This window comes from Scyliorhinus torazame, chromosome 17 (genome assembly GCF_047496885.1).
Source record: "Scyliorhinus torazame isolate Kashiwa2021f chromosome 17, sScyTor2.1, whole genome shotgun sequence".
Classification (NCBI taxonomy): Eukaryota; Metazoa; Chordata; class Chondrichthyes; order Carcharhiniformes; family Scyliorhinidae; genus Scyliorhinus; species Scyliorhinus torazame.
This window is the reverse complement of record NC_092723.1, coordinates 107,037,142-107,055,058: the sequence shown is the minus strand read 5'-3', so window position 1 is coordinate 107,055,058 and position 17,917 is coordinate 107,037,142. Positions and strand designations below refer to the sequence as shown.

The window sequence follows — 17,917 nt, the reverse complement described above, 5'->3', positions numbered from 1 at the left end:
TGCCTTATAGGATGTGTCATGATCCACCAACCATCATGTGTATGGGGCAGGATTGATAGGCTTATCACTTTTGTAGGCTTATCATTTTTGTATGTTCATACACGTGTGGAAATAAGGCATCCATTCCATTCACTGTTCTATTAAAACCCAAATGCAATTGGCTCACCTGCAAACTTAATATACCTCTTCAAACTGATGGGACAAGAACAAAAAGTAGAATAGATACTCATTATCACCACAGATATACATTTAATTCAGTTTTGGAAATGTACAGGCACTTACACAAAAAATGTATTTGGAAAGAAAAATGGTCCCTTTTTGAATTCTTGTTATTGCCTTTTTGAAGAATTGTGGCGGGAAAAAACCAAAATGAAAGTACAGCATGGAATAATTAGGTTTTCTTTAATGCAAACAATTATATCTCAAGATAAAATGAGACATTTCCTGCAATTATAGTTAATTACAATCTAGTTTCCACACAGGCAAAAATTGACAGTCAGTTGAGACACTAGGGCGGTGACTAAAAGCTTGGGCAAAGAGGTGTTAAGGAGCCCCTTAAGAGAAGAGATCAGCAATTCTGCAGCTTGGGGTCTAGAAAGATGAAGGTATAACCATAAACTATGAGGGGATAGAAGTCAGACCTGCACAAAAGACTTCAGGGAATGTGGAGGTCCTGTAGGGCTGGTGGAACAAAGAAAATAGGAGCAGCAGATGGAGGTTATTTGGCCCTTTGAGCCTGCTCTGCCATTCATTATGATCATGGCTGATCATTCAAATCAATAGCCTGATCCCCTTTGCTCCAAGTACAATATCTAACTGCTTCATGAAAACATACAATGTTCTGGTCTCAACTACTTTCTGTGGTAGCAAATTCCACAAGCTGACTACTCTCTGGGTGAAGAAATGTCTACTCATCCTGAATTAAACAGTCTACCCAACATCCTTAGACCCCCCACCATCGGGAACACCATTCTAGCATCTACCCTGTTTAGTCCTGTTAGAATTTTATAAGTTTCTACGAGATTCCCCCTCATTCTTCTGAACTCCAGCGAATACAATCCTAATCAACTCAATCTCTCTTCATACGTTAGTCCTACCATGACCAAGAATCAGTCTACAACCTTCTCTGCACTCCCTCTAGAGCAAAAACATACTTCTTCAGATTAGGAGACCAAAGCTGCACACAATAGTCCAGGTAAGGCCTCACCAAGGCCTGTATAATTGCACCAAGACATCCCTGCTCCTGCAATCAAATCCTCTTGCTATGAAGGCCATCATACCATTTGCCTTCTTTACTGCCTGCTGGACCTGCATGCTTACTTCAGCGACTGGTGTACGATGACACCCAGGTCTCGTTGCACATGCCCTCTCCTAATTTATGGCCATTGAGACAATCTACCACCTTGTTCTTGCTACCAAAGTGGATAACCTCACATTTAACCAAATTATCCTGCATTTGCCTTTCATTTGCCCACTCACTCAACTTGTCCAAATCACACTGAAGGATCTCTGCATCCTCCTCACAGCTCATCCTCCCACCCAGCATCGTGTCAGCTGCAAATCTGGAGATATTACATTCACTATCCTGATTATGAATAGCTGGAGCCCCAGCACCGATTCCTATGGTGCCCCTAGTCATTGCCTGCCATTTGGAAAAAGACCTGTTTATTCCTACTCTTTGTTTCCTGTTTGCCATCCAGTTTTCTATCCATCTCTATACACTACTCCTAATCCCATGTGCTTTAATTTTACCCCTAGTCTCTTATGTGGATTTTGTCGAAAGGCTTCTGAAAGCCCAAATAAACCACATCCATTGGCTTGCCCCCGTCAACACTACCAGTTACATCCTCAAATTATTTAAGTAGATTTGCCAAGCATGATTTCCCTTTCATAAATCCATGATGACTCTGTCCGATTCTGCCACTGTTTTCCAAGTGCTCTTCTATAGAATCTTTGATAATAGATTCTAGAATTTTCCCCACAACCGATGTCAGGCTTAGTGGTCTATAATTCTCCGTTTTCTCACTACTTCTCTTTTTAAATAGTGGAATTACATTACCTACCCTCCAATCTGTGGGAACTGTTCCAGAGTCTCTAGAATCTTGGAAGATGACCACCAATGCATCCACTGTTTCTCGGGCCACTTCCTTGAGTACTCTGGGATGTAGATTATCAGGCGTTGGGGGTATATCTTTTTTTTAAATAAATTTAGAGTACCAATCCACCTAACCTGCACATCTTTGGGTTGTGGGGGTGAAACCCATGCAGACACGGGGAGAATGTGCAAACTCCACACAGAGAGTGACCCGGGCCTGGGATCGAACCTGGGTCCTTAGCGTCATAGGCATCAGTGCCACTGTGCCGCCTCCTTGGCGGTATATCTGCCTTCATTTCCATCAATTTTCCTGACACTGTTTCTCTACTAATACTGGTCTCTTTCAATTCCTCCCTCTCACTAAAAGATAGAAGAGGTTGGGAAAATTTACAACATTTTCACGGCTAGGGTATTCAACAGCCAATTATAGCATTTTGTCTATAATCGTTGAAATTCTTAACTGATGTTACAGGACGTAAGGTGAACATTAGAGTCCACTTTCCCTGTCCTATCTGCCTCTACTCCGATCCTTGATAATGTTTCGCAGATAACTGGATATGTAGTATTTGGCAAGTGTATAACTGAATTTGTACTGTACTTTTTCTTAAAACATGCATGTTCATGTTTTCATTCTGGCGTTCTTGCTGCTTCTCTTGCAGTGGTGATGCATTCTTTTCAGTGTGCTCCTTGGAGCGTCTACACACTCCAGTCACATCCAAGTGGCTATTAATGTCAGTTTGTGTGTTCAGTTTAAGGTTGAGGGGAGGGGGGGGGGGCAGCTAACTGATCTTGCTGGTCATGTCCTTTCCCTGTGATCACATGACTACTTGACTGTAGGAGGTACCAGACAGTAGTCAAGTGTGGGAACTCTAGTCATTGATTTCCCTTCAATATTTCTATGTCTTGCTTCTCTCTTATTTTCTGTAGGATTATGTGCAGGCTCTGACAGGACTGTGCTATGACGGTGTGGAGGGTCTAATTTATTTGGTTTTATTCTCCTTTGTAACTGCACTGATGTTGAGCTCGATTATCTGCAGTGTTCCTCATACCTGGAAACAGAACAAGAGGTAAAGTGATAACTTTATTATGTATTTGTTTTTTAGAATGCTTTTTTTTAAGCATCTGAAACAGCATAGATGCTGTTAACAAATAATTTGTCCCATTCATTTAATGCCCTGGTAAGCTTTGGGGCAGAGGTAATTTTTTTTTTTAGATAAAAACTTGACTGACATAACCTATGGCATCCAAACAAAAGTCAATTGAAAGGATAAATCTAAAATAAAGCTGATTGATATTTAAATGGAAGACTGTGCTTTTGTGGAAATTCCAAACTCATTCCTTAGTTATATTGAAGCAAGTGAAAAGTGAATTACTCATAATTTGCGTTGCTGTAGCTGTTGAGTTTGCTGAATCCCTCCAGAGGCAAACAGTTAGCACCAAGCACATTTAACATATATTTCAAGCTTTAATATAATTTCATGGCAAAATTGTTTCAGGAATCAGAGCATGTTTTAGGTACAATGTTTTATCCCAATGTTTTTATGGAAGTCTAGGTAAGTAATGAAGATGCTCTTTTTTCTTTGTAGAACATGGCAGGTATGCAGAGGGAGTGGGGGTATTGAAATTGGGATCTGCAGTGCCAGTTTCCTGAGCACTACGAGGTCTTTTGAAATATGGAAATGATGTTGATGATACATGAGCATTTCAGACAGGAAGTGGACCGAACATGATATTCATAGGGGGCCCATGCACTCTCACCTGGTGACTGCTGGCTCTGTGCCTGAAAGGTTCTGCTTCTTATAGGACAGGATACCACAGACTATTCAGTTTTGGATGAGGTCAGATGTGGCTTGCGTTTTCTCTCTGCTTCTGATACGCGTTTGCTTTCAAAGGAGGTACACCCATTTTTTATTTGGTTGTAACTGGTGCATTTCCCTCGATCGCCATGACAGCCGTACCCCAAACTCGAGCTCTGCATCGAAAATTTGCTTTGGTAAGCAAATGTCAGGCTTTCTGGCTTCATGACAAACCCAACTCAGTTGTGACTCTCTCAATATGATGTGAATACTTGGCATGGCAGCTCGGGTGAGCATCTCAATATCTGGTATTTTCATCTTGCCGTGTGATCTTCAGAAACATTTGAAGGCAGCTCAAGTGAAAGTATTGAGCTTCTTGGCATGACATGGACAAGTAATCCGTGAGGAGTCCCTGTATCCTCAAGTTCCCATTCACCAACAGCCCCGCATTTTTCACCTCTCCTCTCAGACAATCACATCAGCCTCTTGGTCACAATGCAAAAATGAAAGCCAACAGGTCCACAATCCAAATTTATAAATTAAATCAAGCCATAATGCGTGTAGAAATAACCTGCAAGGTGCTGTCTCAAGTGGCTATGCCATTGCTTGTGGAAAACTGCTGACATTCTGTGGTGAAGACTGCAGATAACTTTAGAGGAGAGACCTTCAGCATCTCTGGACCCAAAGGCACGCTGCAAACAGTGCTGGTTGACCGGAAACTCTGAAAGCACTGCAGGGGCTGGAACAGGACAGCTGTTATTCTGAAAGAGGTCAGTAATTCTTACTCCATGAAATCTCTGTCTCAGCAATTCTAGTACTCGTTTGGAGAACAGATTTCTGGAACTGTGTGATGCCTTTGAAGTTCCTTTGCACATTGACATCTTAAGCCATGATGGCAGCAATTTGAGCTTGAATGACAACACTCGAATGTTGGGTAAATTCTGATTGTGCTTCAAGGGATGCTAAGATATTGACCATCAGACTTTGCATCACAGTGTGGTATAGTATCATCGATGTTGGCTGTGAATGCTGTTAGAGATTATTGTCTGGAGGGGCACCTGTATTCCACCCCCTCTCCACGATGATGCAGGGCATCTCTTCTCATTTCCACCTCTTCCACGAAGACTTCCAGAGCAGGTTCCAAAATCTTTTGTGCACTCTATCTCCCATAATCAGCCACTGTCTGCAGCATGATATTCAGGAGGATCTCAGCAGCCACAATGCACCACCCCTTTAAGCAGTGCAGGCTAGATTTAAGTAGTACTTGGTACTAATGACATTGACTTCACGCATTAGCAAGAGCTTAATGAACATCAGAGGCAGCCCTGGCTCCATGGGAATAAGCAGGCAGCACCACGTTGGCATCCTGCCTTCAATGCAAGCAATTGGCATGGGTTACACTCACATCCACATCCTTGTGTTTGTTTTTCAGTTACTCAGTTTAATCCGACCTGACACTTTCAAGTCAGAAGGTGCACAGTAGTAGTAAATAGCGTGTAAGTTCTTTATGTCAAGGGTGACTTAACCCACAGGCCCTCTTGTACTGATTGCTGTATAAGACCATCCAATTGGAGTCAGTCAAATGCGCCACTTTTGAGGTTTTCTCACTTTGTGCTTAAGCATAAGAGGTGTTTGTTTTTAAAAGGACAGAAATTAACGTTGTGGACGTTCCATTATCCTGACCAATATAAAATTAGTTGGAAGTTACATGAGTTGAGGTTTTTCAAGGCATCTCTTTATACTTCCTGCTCATTACAGAAGTGCGTTGGCAAGTTCCATCTCCTAGTGCAACATTTGCTTCTGAAATAAAAGCAAAATGCAGCAAATCTGGAAGTCTGAAATAAAGCCGAAATGGCTGGAAGCACCCAGCGGATTAGGCAGCATCTGCGGAGAGACAAACAGAATTCACATTTCTGGAGCTCTCTGTTCTTCCAGTGCTGATTGTACACATCTTCCACTGTGACTTTGCACTGCCCTCTGATGCATTGTTATCACCTGGTGGTGTTTGTGGAATTTGTTAAAATTCTTCATGTGGCGCCTTAACTTATATACAGGAGAGCGGACAAAGTGAATATATTTATTGAGCTTTAGCTTAGTCTTCAAAGTAATGCCTTCTGATTCCATATATGTCCACTTAGATATTCAGGCGATAAGAGAATTAATGGGGTAGGCAGGATTGTGGAGCTGAGGCCATGGTCTTATTGAATAGCCGAGCTTGCCCGACTTCTCCTATTTCGTATATTCATCATTTACTTTCTTTATGTGCAGCCCATTATCATGACTCTATAGTTTTTACACATATTCTTGTAATTTCCAGAGCGGCATGGTGGCATAGTGGTTAGCACTGCTGCCTCAAAGCGCTAGGGACTTCGGTTCAATTCCAGCTTCGGGTGACGAGTTTGCATTTTCTCCCTGTTTCTGCATGGGTTTCCTCCCGTCTCCTCCCGTAATCGTGGGTTTCCTCCTGTCTCCTCCCACAATCCAAAGATTGTGACATTAGGTGGATTGGCCATGCTAAATTGCCCTTAGTATCCAAACAGTTAGGTTGCAGGGATATGGTGGGGGCATGGAGCTAGGTAGGGTGCTCTTTCCAAGGATCGGTGCAGAGTCAATGGGTCGAATGGCCTCCTTCTGCACTGTAAAGATCTTATGATTCTTTGTAAACCTATTTCTCTGTATCTTGCCCACTAGTTAGTGACTTGCTGGATACACCTTTATTGTTTCTTAATTCTAACAACATCAATTCTGTACTTGACTCTATAGGATGCCTTCTCTTTCCATAATATTCCCCTTAATCAATACTGCTGCCCTTCCTTTCTTTCTTCTTTCTGAATAATTTGTATCAAGAAATATTTAGTAGCCAAAACTGTCCTGCCCTTGGGCCAGGTGAGTACATCATTCTACAGCAGTGCTTTCACATACTAGTGATCTGGATCTTTGCCCTTTGCTTTTTGTTAACTGAATGGAATGGTTCTTGGAATGATATTGGGCATGATTCACCGACCCCGTTGAGCCTGGCGTGAATCCAGGTGCAACGGGTGAATCGTTAGAGAGCCCCAAATCGGGCTCTGGGACAATTGCAAGTCACCCTTGCTGGGCGAGTTCCAGATCTTCATATTTACGTACCTGGACGCCGGATTCACCTAGTGCCCTGGACTCAATGGACCCAACTGCGAAACCTGGCCAGGGCGCTGTTTAGTGATGGTTCACACGAACACGGACCAGACGTAACGGCATCTCAGGGGTCTCGCAGGGCAGGTCGGGACAGGGCAGGGTGGAACCCTAGCACTCCTGCCTGGGCGCCAAGGCAGTGCCACCCTGGCTTTGCCAGGGTGTCATGGGGCACTGCCAGGATGCCTGGGTGCTAAGTTGGCACTGGCTGGGGATGCGGGTTAGGGGGGTGCCTTGCCAATTGGAGCGGGGTGGGTGGGAGGGTGTCCCAGGGGCCTCGACAAGGCTGGGGAGTGCTGAAAGGAGTCGGGGGGCGGGGGGGGGGGGGGGGGGGGGGGGGGTGCGGTCAGGGCTGATTAAATGGTGGGGAGAAACTCCCCGCGGCCAAAAAAACAGCAGTGCCGTTGAATGGCGGGGTGATTCTTGGCACTGCAGCCACCGAGAATCTTCCCTCCAAACTTGCCCGAAAGCGGACTTAGTTTTAATTGTGCATATTATTTCAGAATGATACAATCTGGTAGTGTTTTGAACAAGAAAGCAGAAGTGTACATGTTGAACAAGTTGAATATTGGTTCACCTAAATAGCCCCAAAGGCTGTGCGTGCAGTAACCTTTTGAGAACCAGCCGATATGTCATATTGTCAATTAAATTGAACAAAAAATATGTTTTAAATCATTAATAATTAAACCGTTGGGATAAACAGACTTAATGATTCATGGAAGTAAGGAACTAGTTGGCAGCGGTCTGATGTGTTGCAGTGGTGTTCCAAATTACATCCTGTGGACCATATGCAGACCATAACTCTGGCAGCTCAGTTCTTTTGGTATTTATATTCTTTTTGGGTTTCTTCTATTTAAAATTTGCAAGCCCATAGATTTGCATAAACTGTTCTTGGTATAACTGTCCAATAAATCTCAAATCTTTAATAAATTGACTGATTAATGGGAATATTCCATTTTTTAAAATGTGGCCTGCAAGATTCCATGACAACCACCTAATCTGCCCTGCGAAGGCATAAAGCTCTCTCACTGCCGCAGTGACGTACAGAGTGTGGTTTGGTGAAAGCATCAGTGGTGCTGTTGTGTCCTCTAGTGGTGAATCCTTCGCAGTTTACCACAGTAATCTATACCGGCTGGGTACATGTTATTTTTTGTTTTTGTGGGAATTCGTTTTCCATAATACTTAACTACATAAAACATAGCCACTATTTTTTATAATTCAAATTAAGTTTGCACTCATTTAAAATTTTGCATTTAGGAGCAGTGCTGAATAACATTATGAAAATGTTTATCTAATTATTTTAACCCATTTGCAGTACAGGGGGTACTTCTGCTTTGGGCGTCCTTCACTTTGGGGACAAGCTATCAGCTTTGATGCTGTTTCTTTTCTGCACTTGGGACCCCAAGAATTTTGTGAAACCTCCATGTCAATTTTTGCAATAGCCCCAACTAAATTCTGAAGCTTTAGAAGACAATTCAGGCAGCTGGAGGCCTGAAGTGAAAGCAGAAGATGTTGAAATTGAGCAATAAGCTCTCCAGTCATAGAAAAAGCAAACCAATAACTCTGGAGACCTACAGACCCCTTCCAGACAAGCAGCTTGTCTTATATTGTGCCTTTTAATGTAATACTGTATTCCAAGGCATTTTAGAAGGATGTTATCAAACAAATTGTGACATTGATACATAAGCAAGATGATCAAAAGCTTGGTGAGAGAGGTAGGTCTAAAGGAGCACCTTGAAAAGGAGGGGAGAGAAGCACAGTGGTAGAGAGGTTTATTGGGAGTGGGAATGGAGTTTGAGGCCAGGACTGGAGATACTGGCGCTGCATCCTTCCCAATGTTTAGTTGGAGGAAATTTCTTATGATCTAGCATTGAACACGCAGTCCGGCAGTTTAAAGTCAGTGCAGGAGACCAGAGAAGTGGTGGTGTGGTTAAGCTTGGTCAATGTACATATGGCCATCACAGCAGAATAATGTTACATTTTTTGATTGTCGAATGATACAACACAGGAGTCCATTCTGCCCACATGCTGTTTCTTGGAAAGAACTCTCCAATTAATCTCCCTCGTCTACTCTTTCCCTACCTGAGTTTTCATAACTTAGTATTTTTTTTCCTTTGCAAGCAATTCTCTCATTTCCTTTTAAAAACTGTTTGCACCACCCATTCAGAAAGTGTACTTTGCAGATCACCCTAACTTACTGATTAAAAATAAGTCTCAACTCACCTTGTAGTTCTTTTGCCAATCACCTGAGATCTGTGGGACTGGTTTCTCCGTTTCTGAGACGTAGGGCTGGATTCTCCGATTGCCGACTCCAAATTCGCATTCAGCGATTGGCCAGAGAATCTGGTTTTACACTGAAATTGGAGACGGCACGGTTTTTTGCACGCGCTGCCCCTCAATAACAGTGTCACTGCCAAGTACACCGCACGCTGTTGGGATGGCGTCAAGACGTCACAGTTTTCGAGGACCTCGCGTGGCGGCTGCGGATTGTGTCCAGCGCCACCACAATCGTTTGGGGGGGGGGGGGGGCATTCCGCTTGTCGGAGAAGCTTCGGCGGCGGCTGGGGGACAGGTGGAGGGTGTTCCGTGGTGAGAAGGGTTATAGGGGGGCACTATCTGGCAGGCCGGGTCTGCGAGCAGCCGGCGCCATGCTGTAAGGCACGATTGTGGCCATGCGTATGCGCGGCCATGGACCCGCCAATTCTCGGTCCCTATCTGCAGGTAAAGCCAGGGGCTTTACATGCGGCCCCCAACCGGGCGGAGCATTGGTGCGGGGGCGCTGCCGATTTTTCTTTTTGTAAAACATTTTATTAAGGTTTTTATAATAATTAACAGTAAACAGTGCAATACAGGTATAAACATAGTGCATAAACCATCTCTATTCCTAACAAATCCCACCTACCCTAAACAGAAAAATACCTTTTTCTTATTGCTTCTGCTGACATTTTGTTTTTCCCGAAGAAGTCGGCAAGCGGCTGCCACGTCTGCACGAACCCTATCATTGACCCACTTGAGGTGAACTTAATTTTCTCAAGTCCGAGAAACCCGGCCATGTCACTAACCCAGATCTCTGATTTCGGAGGCTGCAAATCCCTCCATGCTTGCAATATCCATCACCGGGCTACCAATAAGGCTGCACTTTAGCTCCTCTATCTATGTTACCTCTGTTTCCATGAGTTCTTTATAGATATCCGAGACGATGCCGATGTTTTGATTGAAGGACTGGACACATGCCCCGGACATAGCCTCATAATTAGAGAATCCAGCCCTAAGTGTTGACGCCAACGGAAAATCGGCGGATTTTTACGACAGAAAAACCGGCATCGCATCTGGACCGATTCCTCTACCATTGAGGAGCGAGCACCGGTGCCGCGTGGAACACCCTCGATTCCACTGTAACTACGTTCAGGATATGCCGGGTCCGTGATTGACACTTGGGAGACTGACAAGCTGCAGCCTCACATACACATTACACTCCCTACACACACTTATCCCAGCCAAAAAGATGGCACTGGTTGTGCTGGAACGCACCCATACAGCTGAGTGCCCTGGGGGGATTGGATTGGATTGGATTTGTTTATTGTCACATGTACCGAGGTACAGTGAAATATATTTTTCTGCGAGCAGCTCAACAGATATTAAGTACATGGGAAGAAAAGGGTATAAAAGAAAATACATAATAGGGCAACACAAGGTATACAATATAACTACATAAGCTCTGGCATCGGATGAAGCATACAGGGTGTAGTGTTAATGAGGTCAGTCCATAAGAGGGTCGTTTAGGATTCTGGTAACAGCGGGGAAGAAGCTGTTTTTGAGTCTGTTCGTGCGTGTTCTGAGACTTCTGTATCTCCTGCCCGATGGAAGAAGTTGGAAGAGTGAGTAAGCCGGGTGGGAGGGATCTTTGATTATGCTGCCCGCTTTCCCCAGGCATCGGGAGGAGTAGATGGAGTCAATGGATGGGAGACAGGTTCATGTGATGGTTTAGCACACTCGGCTAAATTGCTGGCTTTTAAAGCAGACCAAGGCAGGCAAGCAGCACGGTTCGATTCCCGTACCAGCCTCCCCGAACAGGCGCCGGAATGTGGCGACTAGGGGCTTTTCACAGTAACTTCATTGAAGCCTATTTGTGACAATAAGCGATTTTCATTTCAACTGGGCGGTGTTCACGACTCTCTGAAGTTTCTTATGGTCCTGGGCCGAGCTGTTGCCATACCAGGCTGTGATGCAGCCAGATAGGATGCTTTCTATGGTGCATCTGTAAAAGTTGGTAAGGGTTAATGTGGACATGCCAAATTTCCTTAGTTTCCTGAGGAAATATAGGTGCTGTTGTGCTTTCTGGTGGTAGCGTCGACTTGGGTGGACCAGGCCAGATTTTTGGAGATGTGCACCCCTAGGAATTTGAAACTGCTAACCATCCCCACCTCGGACCCGTTGATGCTGACAGGAGTGTGTACAGTACTTTGCTTCCTGAAGTCAATAAGACCATAAGACATAGGAGCGGAAGTAAGGCCATTCGGCCCATCGAGTCCACTCCACCATTCAATCATGGCTGATTTCAACTCCATTTACCCGCTCTCTCTCCATAGCCCTTAATTCCTCGAGAAATCAAGAATTTATCAACTTCTGTCTTAAAGACACTCAACGTCCCGGCCTCCACCGCCCTCTGTGGCAATGAATTCCACAGACCCACCACTCTCTGGCTGAAGAAATTTCTCCTCATCTCTCTTCTAAAGTGACTCCCTTTTATTCTAAGGCTGTGCCCCCAGCTCCTAGTCTCCCCTGCTAATGGAAACAACTTCCCAACATCCACCCTATCTAAGCCATTCATTATCTTGTAAGTTTGTATTAGATCTCCCCTCAACCTCCTAAACTCGAATGAATATAATCCCAGGATCCTCAGACGTTCATCGTATGTTAGGCCTACCATTCCTGGGATCATCCGTGTGAATCTCCGCTGGACCCGCTCCAGTGCCAGTATGTCCTTCCTGAGGTGTGGGGCCCAAAATTGCTCACAGTATTCTAAATGGGGCCTAACTAATGCTTTATAAAGCTTCAGAAGTACATCCCTGCTTTTATATTCCAAGCCTCTTGAGATAAATGACAACATTGCATTTGCTTTCTTAATTACGGACTCAACCTGCAAGTTTACCTTTACAGAATCCTGGACTAGGACTCCCAAGTCCCTTTGCACTTCAGCATTATGAATTTTGTCACCGTTTAGAAAATAATCCATGCCTCTATTCTTTTTTCCAAAGTGCAAGACCTCGCACTTGCCCACATTGAATTTCATCAGCCATTTCTTGGACCACTCTCCTAAACTGTCGAAATCTTTCTGCAGCCTCCCCACCTCCTCCATACTACCTGCCCCTCCACCTATCTTTGTATCATTGGCAAACTTAGCCAGAATGCCCCCAGTCCCGTCATCTAGATAGTTAATATATAAAGAGAACAGCTGTGGCCCCAACACTGAACCCTGCGGGACACCACTCGTCACCGGTTGCCATTCCGAAAAAGAACCTTTTATCCCAACTCTGCCTTCTGCCTGACAGCCAATCGTCAATCCATGTTAGTACCTTGCCTCGAATACCATGGGCCCTTATTTTACTCAGCAGTCTCCCGTGAGGCACCTTATCAAAGGCCTTTTGGAAGTCAAGATAGATAACATCCATTGGCTCTCCTTGGTCTAACCTATTTGTTATCTCTTCAAAGAACTCTAACAGGTTTGTCAGGCACGACCTCCCCTTACTAAATCCATGCTGACTTGTCCTAAGCACTTCCAAGAATTTAGAAATCTCATCCTTAACAATGGATTCTAGAATCTTGCCAACAACCGAGGTTAGGCTAATTGGCCTATAATTTTCCATCTTTTTCCTTGTTCCCTTCTTGAACAGGGGGGTTACAACAGCGATTTTCCAACCCTCTGGGACTTTCCCTGACTCCAGTGACTTTTGAAAGATCATAACTAATGCCTCCACTATTTCTTCAGCTATCTCTTTTAGAACTCTAGGATGTAGCCCATCTGGGCCCGGAGATTTATCAATTTTTAGACCTCTTAGTTTCTCTAGCACTTTCTCCTTTGTGATGGCTACCATATTCAACTCTGCCCCCTGACTCTCCGGAATTGTTGGGATATTACTCATGTCTTCTACTGTGAAGACTGACGCAAAGTACTTATTTAGTTCCTCAGCTATTTCCTTGTCTCCCGTCACTAGATTACCAGCGTCATTTTGGAGCGGCCCAATGTCTACTTTTGCCTCCCGTTTGTTTTTAATGTATTTAAAGAAACTTTTACTATCATTCCTAATGTTACTGGCTAGCCTACCTTCATAATTGATCCTCTCTTTCCTTATTTCTCTCTTTGTTATCCTCTGTTTGTTTTTGTAACCTTCCCAATCTTCTGACTTCCCACTACTCTTTGCCACATTATAGGCTTTCTCCTTTGCTTTGATGCATTCCCTAACTTCCTTTGTCAGCCATGGCTGCCTAATCCCCCCTCTGATAATCTTTCTTTTCTATGGGATGAACCTCTGTACTGTGTCCTCAATTACTCCCAGAAACTCCTGCCATTGCTGTTCTACTGTCTTTCCCACTAGGCTCTGCTCCCAGTCGATTTTCATCAGTTCCTCCCTCATGTCCCTGTAGTTACCTTTATTTAACTGTAACACCTTTACATCCGATTCTACCTTCTTTCTTTCAAATTGGAGATTGAATTCTGCCATATTATAATCAAGTTTGGCTCATTACATAACACTAAGTCCAGAATGGCCTGTTCCCTCGTGGGCTCCATCACAAGCTGTTCCAAAAAGCCCTCCTGTAAACATTCAATTAATTCCCTTTCCTTGGGTCCACTGGCAGCATTATTTACCCAGTCCACCTGCATATTGAAGTCCCCCATGATCACTGTGATCTTGCCTTTCTGACATGCACTTTCTATTTCGTGGTGCATTTGTGCCCCTGGTCCTGATCACTGTTAGGAGGCCTGTACATAACTCCCATTATGTTTTTTTTGCCTTTGTGGTTCCTCAACTCTACCCACACAGACTCCACATCATCTGACCCTATGTCGTTTAGTGCTATTGATTTAATTTCATTCCTAATTAACAAGGCAACCCCGCCTTCTCTGCCCACCTCTCTGTCTTTTCGATAGGTTGTGAATCCCTGGATGTTTAAATGCCAGTCCTGAACCCCCTGCAACCACGTCTCTGTGATGCCTACCACATCATACCTGCCAGTCACAATCTGGCCACAAGCTCATCTACCTTGTTCCGTCCACTGCGCGCATTTAAATATAGCACCTTTAATTCTCTATTGACCGTCCCTTTTTGTTTTCTTAGTGTGGTGGACCTTGGTTTACTGAGCCTTTCCATACACTGTGTCATATTTTGTGGGATGGGGACTATCATAACCTCTCCTGAGTTCTGTCTTTTCGTGCTTTTTTGTATTCCTAAGCAGCTACGCTTCCCACTGATTACTTCACCTCTTGGTTCCCTGACTTTCCCTTCCCCCCCCAATCTCTAGTTTAAAGTCTTATTGACCACCCTATTTACTCTTTTCGCCAGAACACTGGTCCCAGCTCGATTCAGGTGGAGACCATCCCAACGGTATAGGTCCCCCCTGTCCCAAAACTGATGCCAGTGCCCCATGAAAAGGAACCCCTCTTTCCCACACCACTCTTTCAGCCACGTGTTAACTTCCCTTATTCTTGCCTCCCTATGCCAATTTGCACGTGGCTCGGGCAGTAATCCGGAGATTATGACCTTTGAGGACCTGTTTTTTAATTTGAATCCTAGGTCTTTATAATCTCTAAACAGGTCCTCTTTTCTCGACTTGCCTATGTTGTTGGTACCGACATGGACCACAACAACTGGATCCTCCCCCTCCCTCTCCAGTATCCTTTCAAGCCGGTCAGAGATGTCTCGCACCCTAGCACCGGGCAGGCAACATACCATGCTGGACTCTTTATCCTGCTCACAAAGGATACTATCTATCCCCCTGATAATAGAATCCCCTACAACTACAACTTGCCTATTTACTCCCTCCCCTTGAATGGCCTGCTGAACCATGGTGCCTTGGTCAGCTGACTCATCCTTCCTGCAGCCCTGTTCGCCATCCACACAGGGAGCAAGTGCCTCATGCCTGTTGGACAGGGTCAAGGGCTGAGGCTCCTGAGTTCCTGACTGCTGGTTCCCTTTACCTACCTGACTTGCTCTTTAGTTTTGCTGGCATTGAGGGAGAGTCGCTGCACCACTCCACTAGGTTCTCAATCTCCCTCCTATATTCTGACCCGTCGTTATTCGAGATCCGGCCCACTATGGTCGTATCGTCAGCAAACTTGTAGATGGAGTTGGAACCAAATTTTGCCACACAGTCGTGTGCGTACAGGGAGTAGAGTAGGGGGCTAAGTACGCAGCCTTGCGGGGCCCCGGTATTGAGGACTATTGTGGAGGAGGTGTTGTTCATTCTTACTGATTGTGGCCTGTTGGTCAGAAAATCGAAGATCCAGTTGCAGAGTGGGGAGCCAAATCCTAGGTTTTGGAGCTTTGATATGAACTTGGCTGGGATTATGGTGTTGAAGGCGGCGCTGTAGTCAATAAATAGGAGTCTGATGTAGGATTCCTTGTTGAAGAGATGCTCTAGGGATGAGTAGGGCCAGGGAAATGGTGTCTGCTGTGGACCAGTTACGACAGTATGCGAATTGCAGTGGATCAGGGTGTTCTGGGAGTATGGAGGTGATGCGCTTCATGATCAACCTCTCGAAGCACTTCATTACGACTGAAGTCAGGGCCACTGGACGGTAGTCATTGAGACACGTTGCCTGGTTCTTCTTTGGCACCGGTATGATGGTGGTTTTCTTGAAGCAGGTGGGGACCTCGGCGTGGAGTAGGGACAGGTTAGAAATGTCCGCGAACACCTCTGCCAGCTGGTCCACGCAGGCTCTGAATCCACGACCAGGGATCCCGTCCGGGCCCGTCGCCTTCCGAGGGTTCACTTTCAGGAAGGCCGACCTGACTTCGGAAGCTTTGATGGTGGGTATGGGTGAGTTATGGGCTGCTGGGGCACTCGACAGCGAATTGTTGGTTACCTGCTCGAACCGAGCATGGAATGCATTGAGTTCATCGGGGAGGGGTGCGCTGCTGCCAGAGATACTGCTCGGCTTCGCTTTGTAGCCCGTTATGTTGTCTAGTCCTTGCCACAATCGCCGAGAGTATGTCTGTGACTCTAGCTTGGTTCGATATTCTCTCTTGGCATCTCGGATGGCTTTGTGAAGGTCGTACCTGGATTTCTTGTATAGGTCAGGGTCGTCTGACTTGAACGCCTCAGATCTGTCCTTCAGTAGGGAGTCAATCTCCCGATTGAGCCATGGTTTCCGGAGTTGGGGAACGTACATACTGCTTTCTTTGGCACGCAGTCATCCACACATTTACTGATGAAGTCTGCAAATGGTGGTGACATACTCATTTAAGTTGGTCGCTGAGTTCTTAAATATGGACCAGTCCACTGTCTCTAAGCAGTCATGTAAGAGCTCTTCTGTTTCCTCGGACCAGCACTGCACGACCTTCTTAGCTGGATTCTCCCGCTTGAGTTTCTGCTTGTATGCCGGGAGAAGAAGCACTGTCTTATCGTCTGATTTCCCAAAGTGCGGTCGGGGGATGAAACGGTAGGCGCCCTTGATTTTTGAGTAGCAGTGGTCAAGAGTGTTGTCGCCCCTGGTGGGACAGGAGATGTGCTGGTGGAATTTTGGCAGTACACTTGAGGTTGGCCTTGTTGAAGTCTCCGGCCACGCTGAACAAGGCCTCCGGGTGTTCTGTTTCGAAGTTGTTTATAACTGTGTACAGTTCGTCCAGCGCCTTGTAGACCGTTGTGAGGGATGTAGACCACTGTGATATTGGCTGAAGTGAACTCACATGGAAGATAGTACGGGTGGCACTTCATGGTCCGTATTCCAGGTCCGGGGAGCAGTAGGTCGCCAGAGTCGCCACATCCAAGAACCAGGAGGAGTTGATGAGGAGGCAAATCCCTCCACCCTTCACTTTGCCTGATGACGCGGTGCGGTCCGCCTGGTGAATTGAGAAGCCTTCAGGTTGTATGGCACAGTCCGGTGAGGCGGGGGTGAGCCATGTCTCTGTGAAACAGAGCACACAGCCGCCTCTCCCCTCTGAGAGGTAAGTCTGGCGTTAAGTTCATCCAGCTTGTTTTCGATCGCTTGGACGTTTGCCAGGAGTATGCTGGGTAGAGGGGTCTTGAAACCGCGTTGCTTCAGTCAAACCAGCAGACCACCATGTTTCCCTCGCTTCCTCGGTCGGTGGCTGGATGATCCTGGGATCCGATGGGAGAAGCCTGACCTTGTGGAAGGTAGGTGGTTGCATCTGGCGGGGTCCAGAGTGCTGGCGGGGACCAGGGCGCTGGTTACGTTTCTGGGGTCGCGTCTGGCAGGGTCCTGGGTGCTGGTTGAGGTAGAGGGGTTGCTAGGGGGGCATCCCCTAGCAATCCGGATGGGTCCCGGCGTTCTGCGGGTACGTGAATACCTTGCAGCGCGTAAGCGTCCTCGCGCGGTGTCTCCACCATTTCGGGGGTCCTGGGTTGTGGGCAGGGGCTTCCTGAGGCAGGTTGGGCTGAGTCCCGTGGTCTGTTCCTTCCCTGGGTGCTCCTGGGGTCGAGTCTTGAAGTAGGCCCGGTCGGGCCTCCACGTGGATTTTTCTTTCTTCCATCTCCAGGGCACCTATATGACCTGTGGCACCAGGTTCAAAGCAGGCTGTCAGCGATGTACATAGCTGCATTGCTGCCTTGCCGGCTGTGGCAATGGTGCTCTGTGTGCGTCCACCCTGACCCACAGCACACCTGGCCATCCCCC

The 17,917-nt window shown here is 46.0% G+C and overlaps 1 protein-coding gene across 7 annotated transcripts in view; it reads left to right on the top strand.

Moving 5' to 3' along the window:
• Positions 1–17,917, top strand: part of LOC140394047 (protein tweety homolog 3-like) — a 309,376-nt gene that overhangs the window by 263,313 nt on the left and 28,146 nt on the right. For all 7 annotated transcript variants that reach the window (XM_072480836.1, XM_072480842.1, XM_072480839.1 and 4 more), the window contains exon 11: positions 3,023–3,162. In XM_072480836.1, the coding sequence (XP_072336937.1) occupies positions 3,023–3,162 (140 nt within the window). The remainder of the gene's footprint in view (positions 1–3,022; positions 3,163–17,917) is intronic.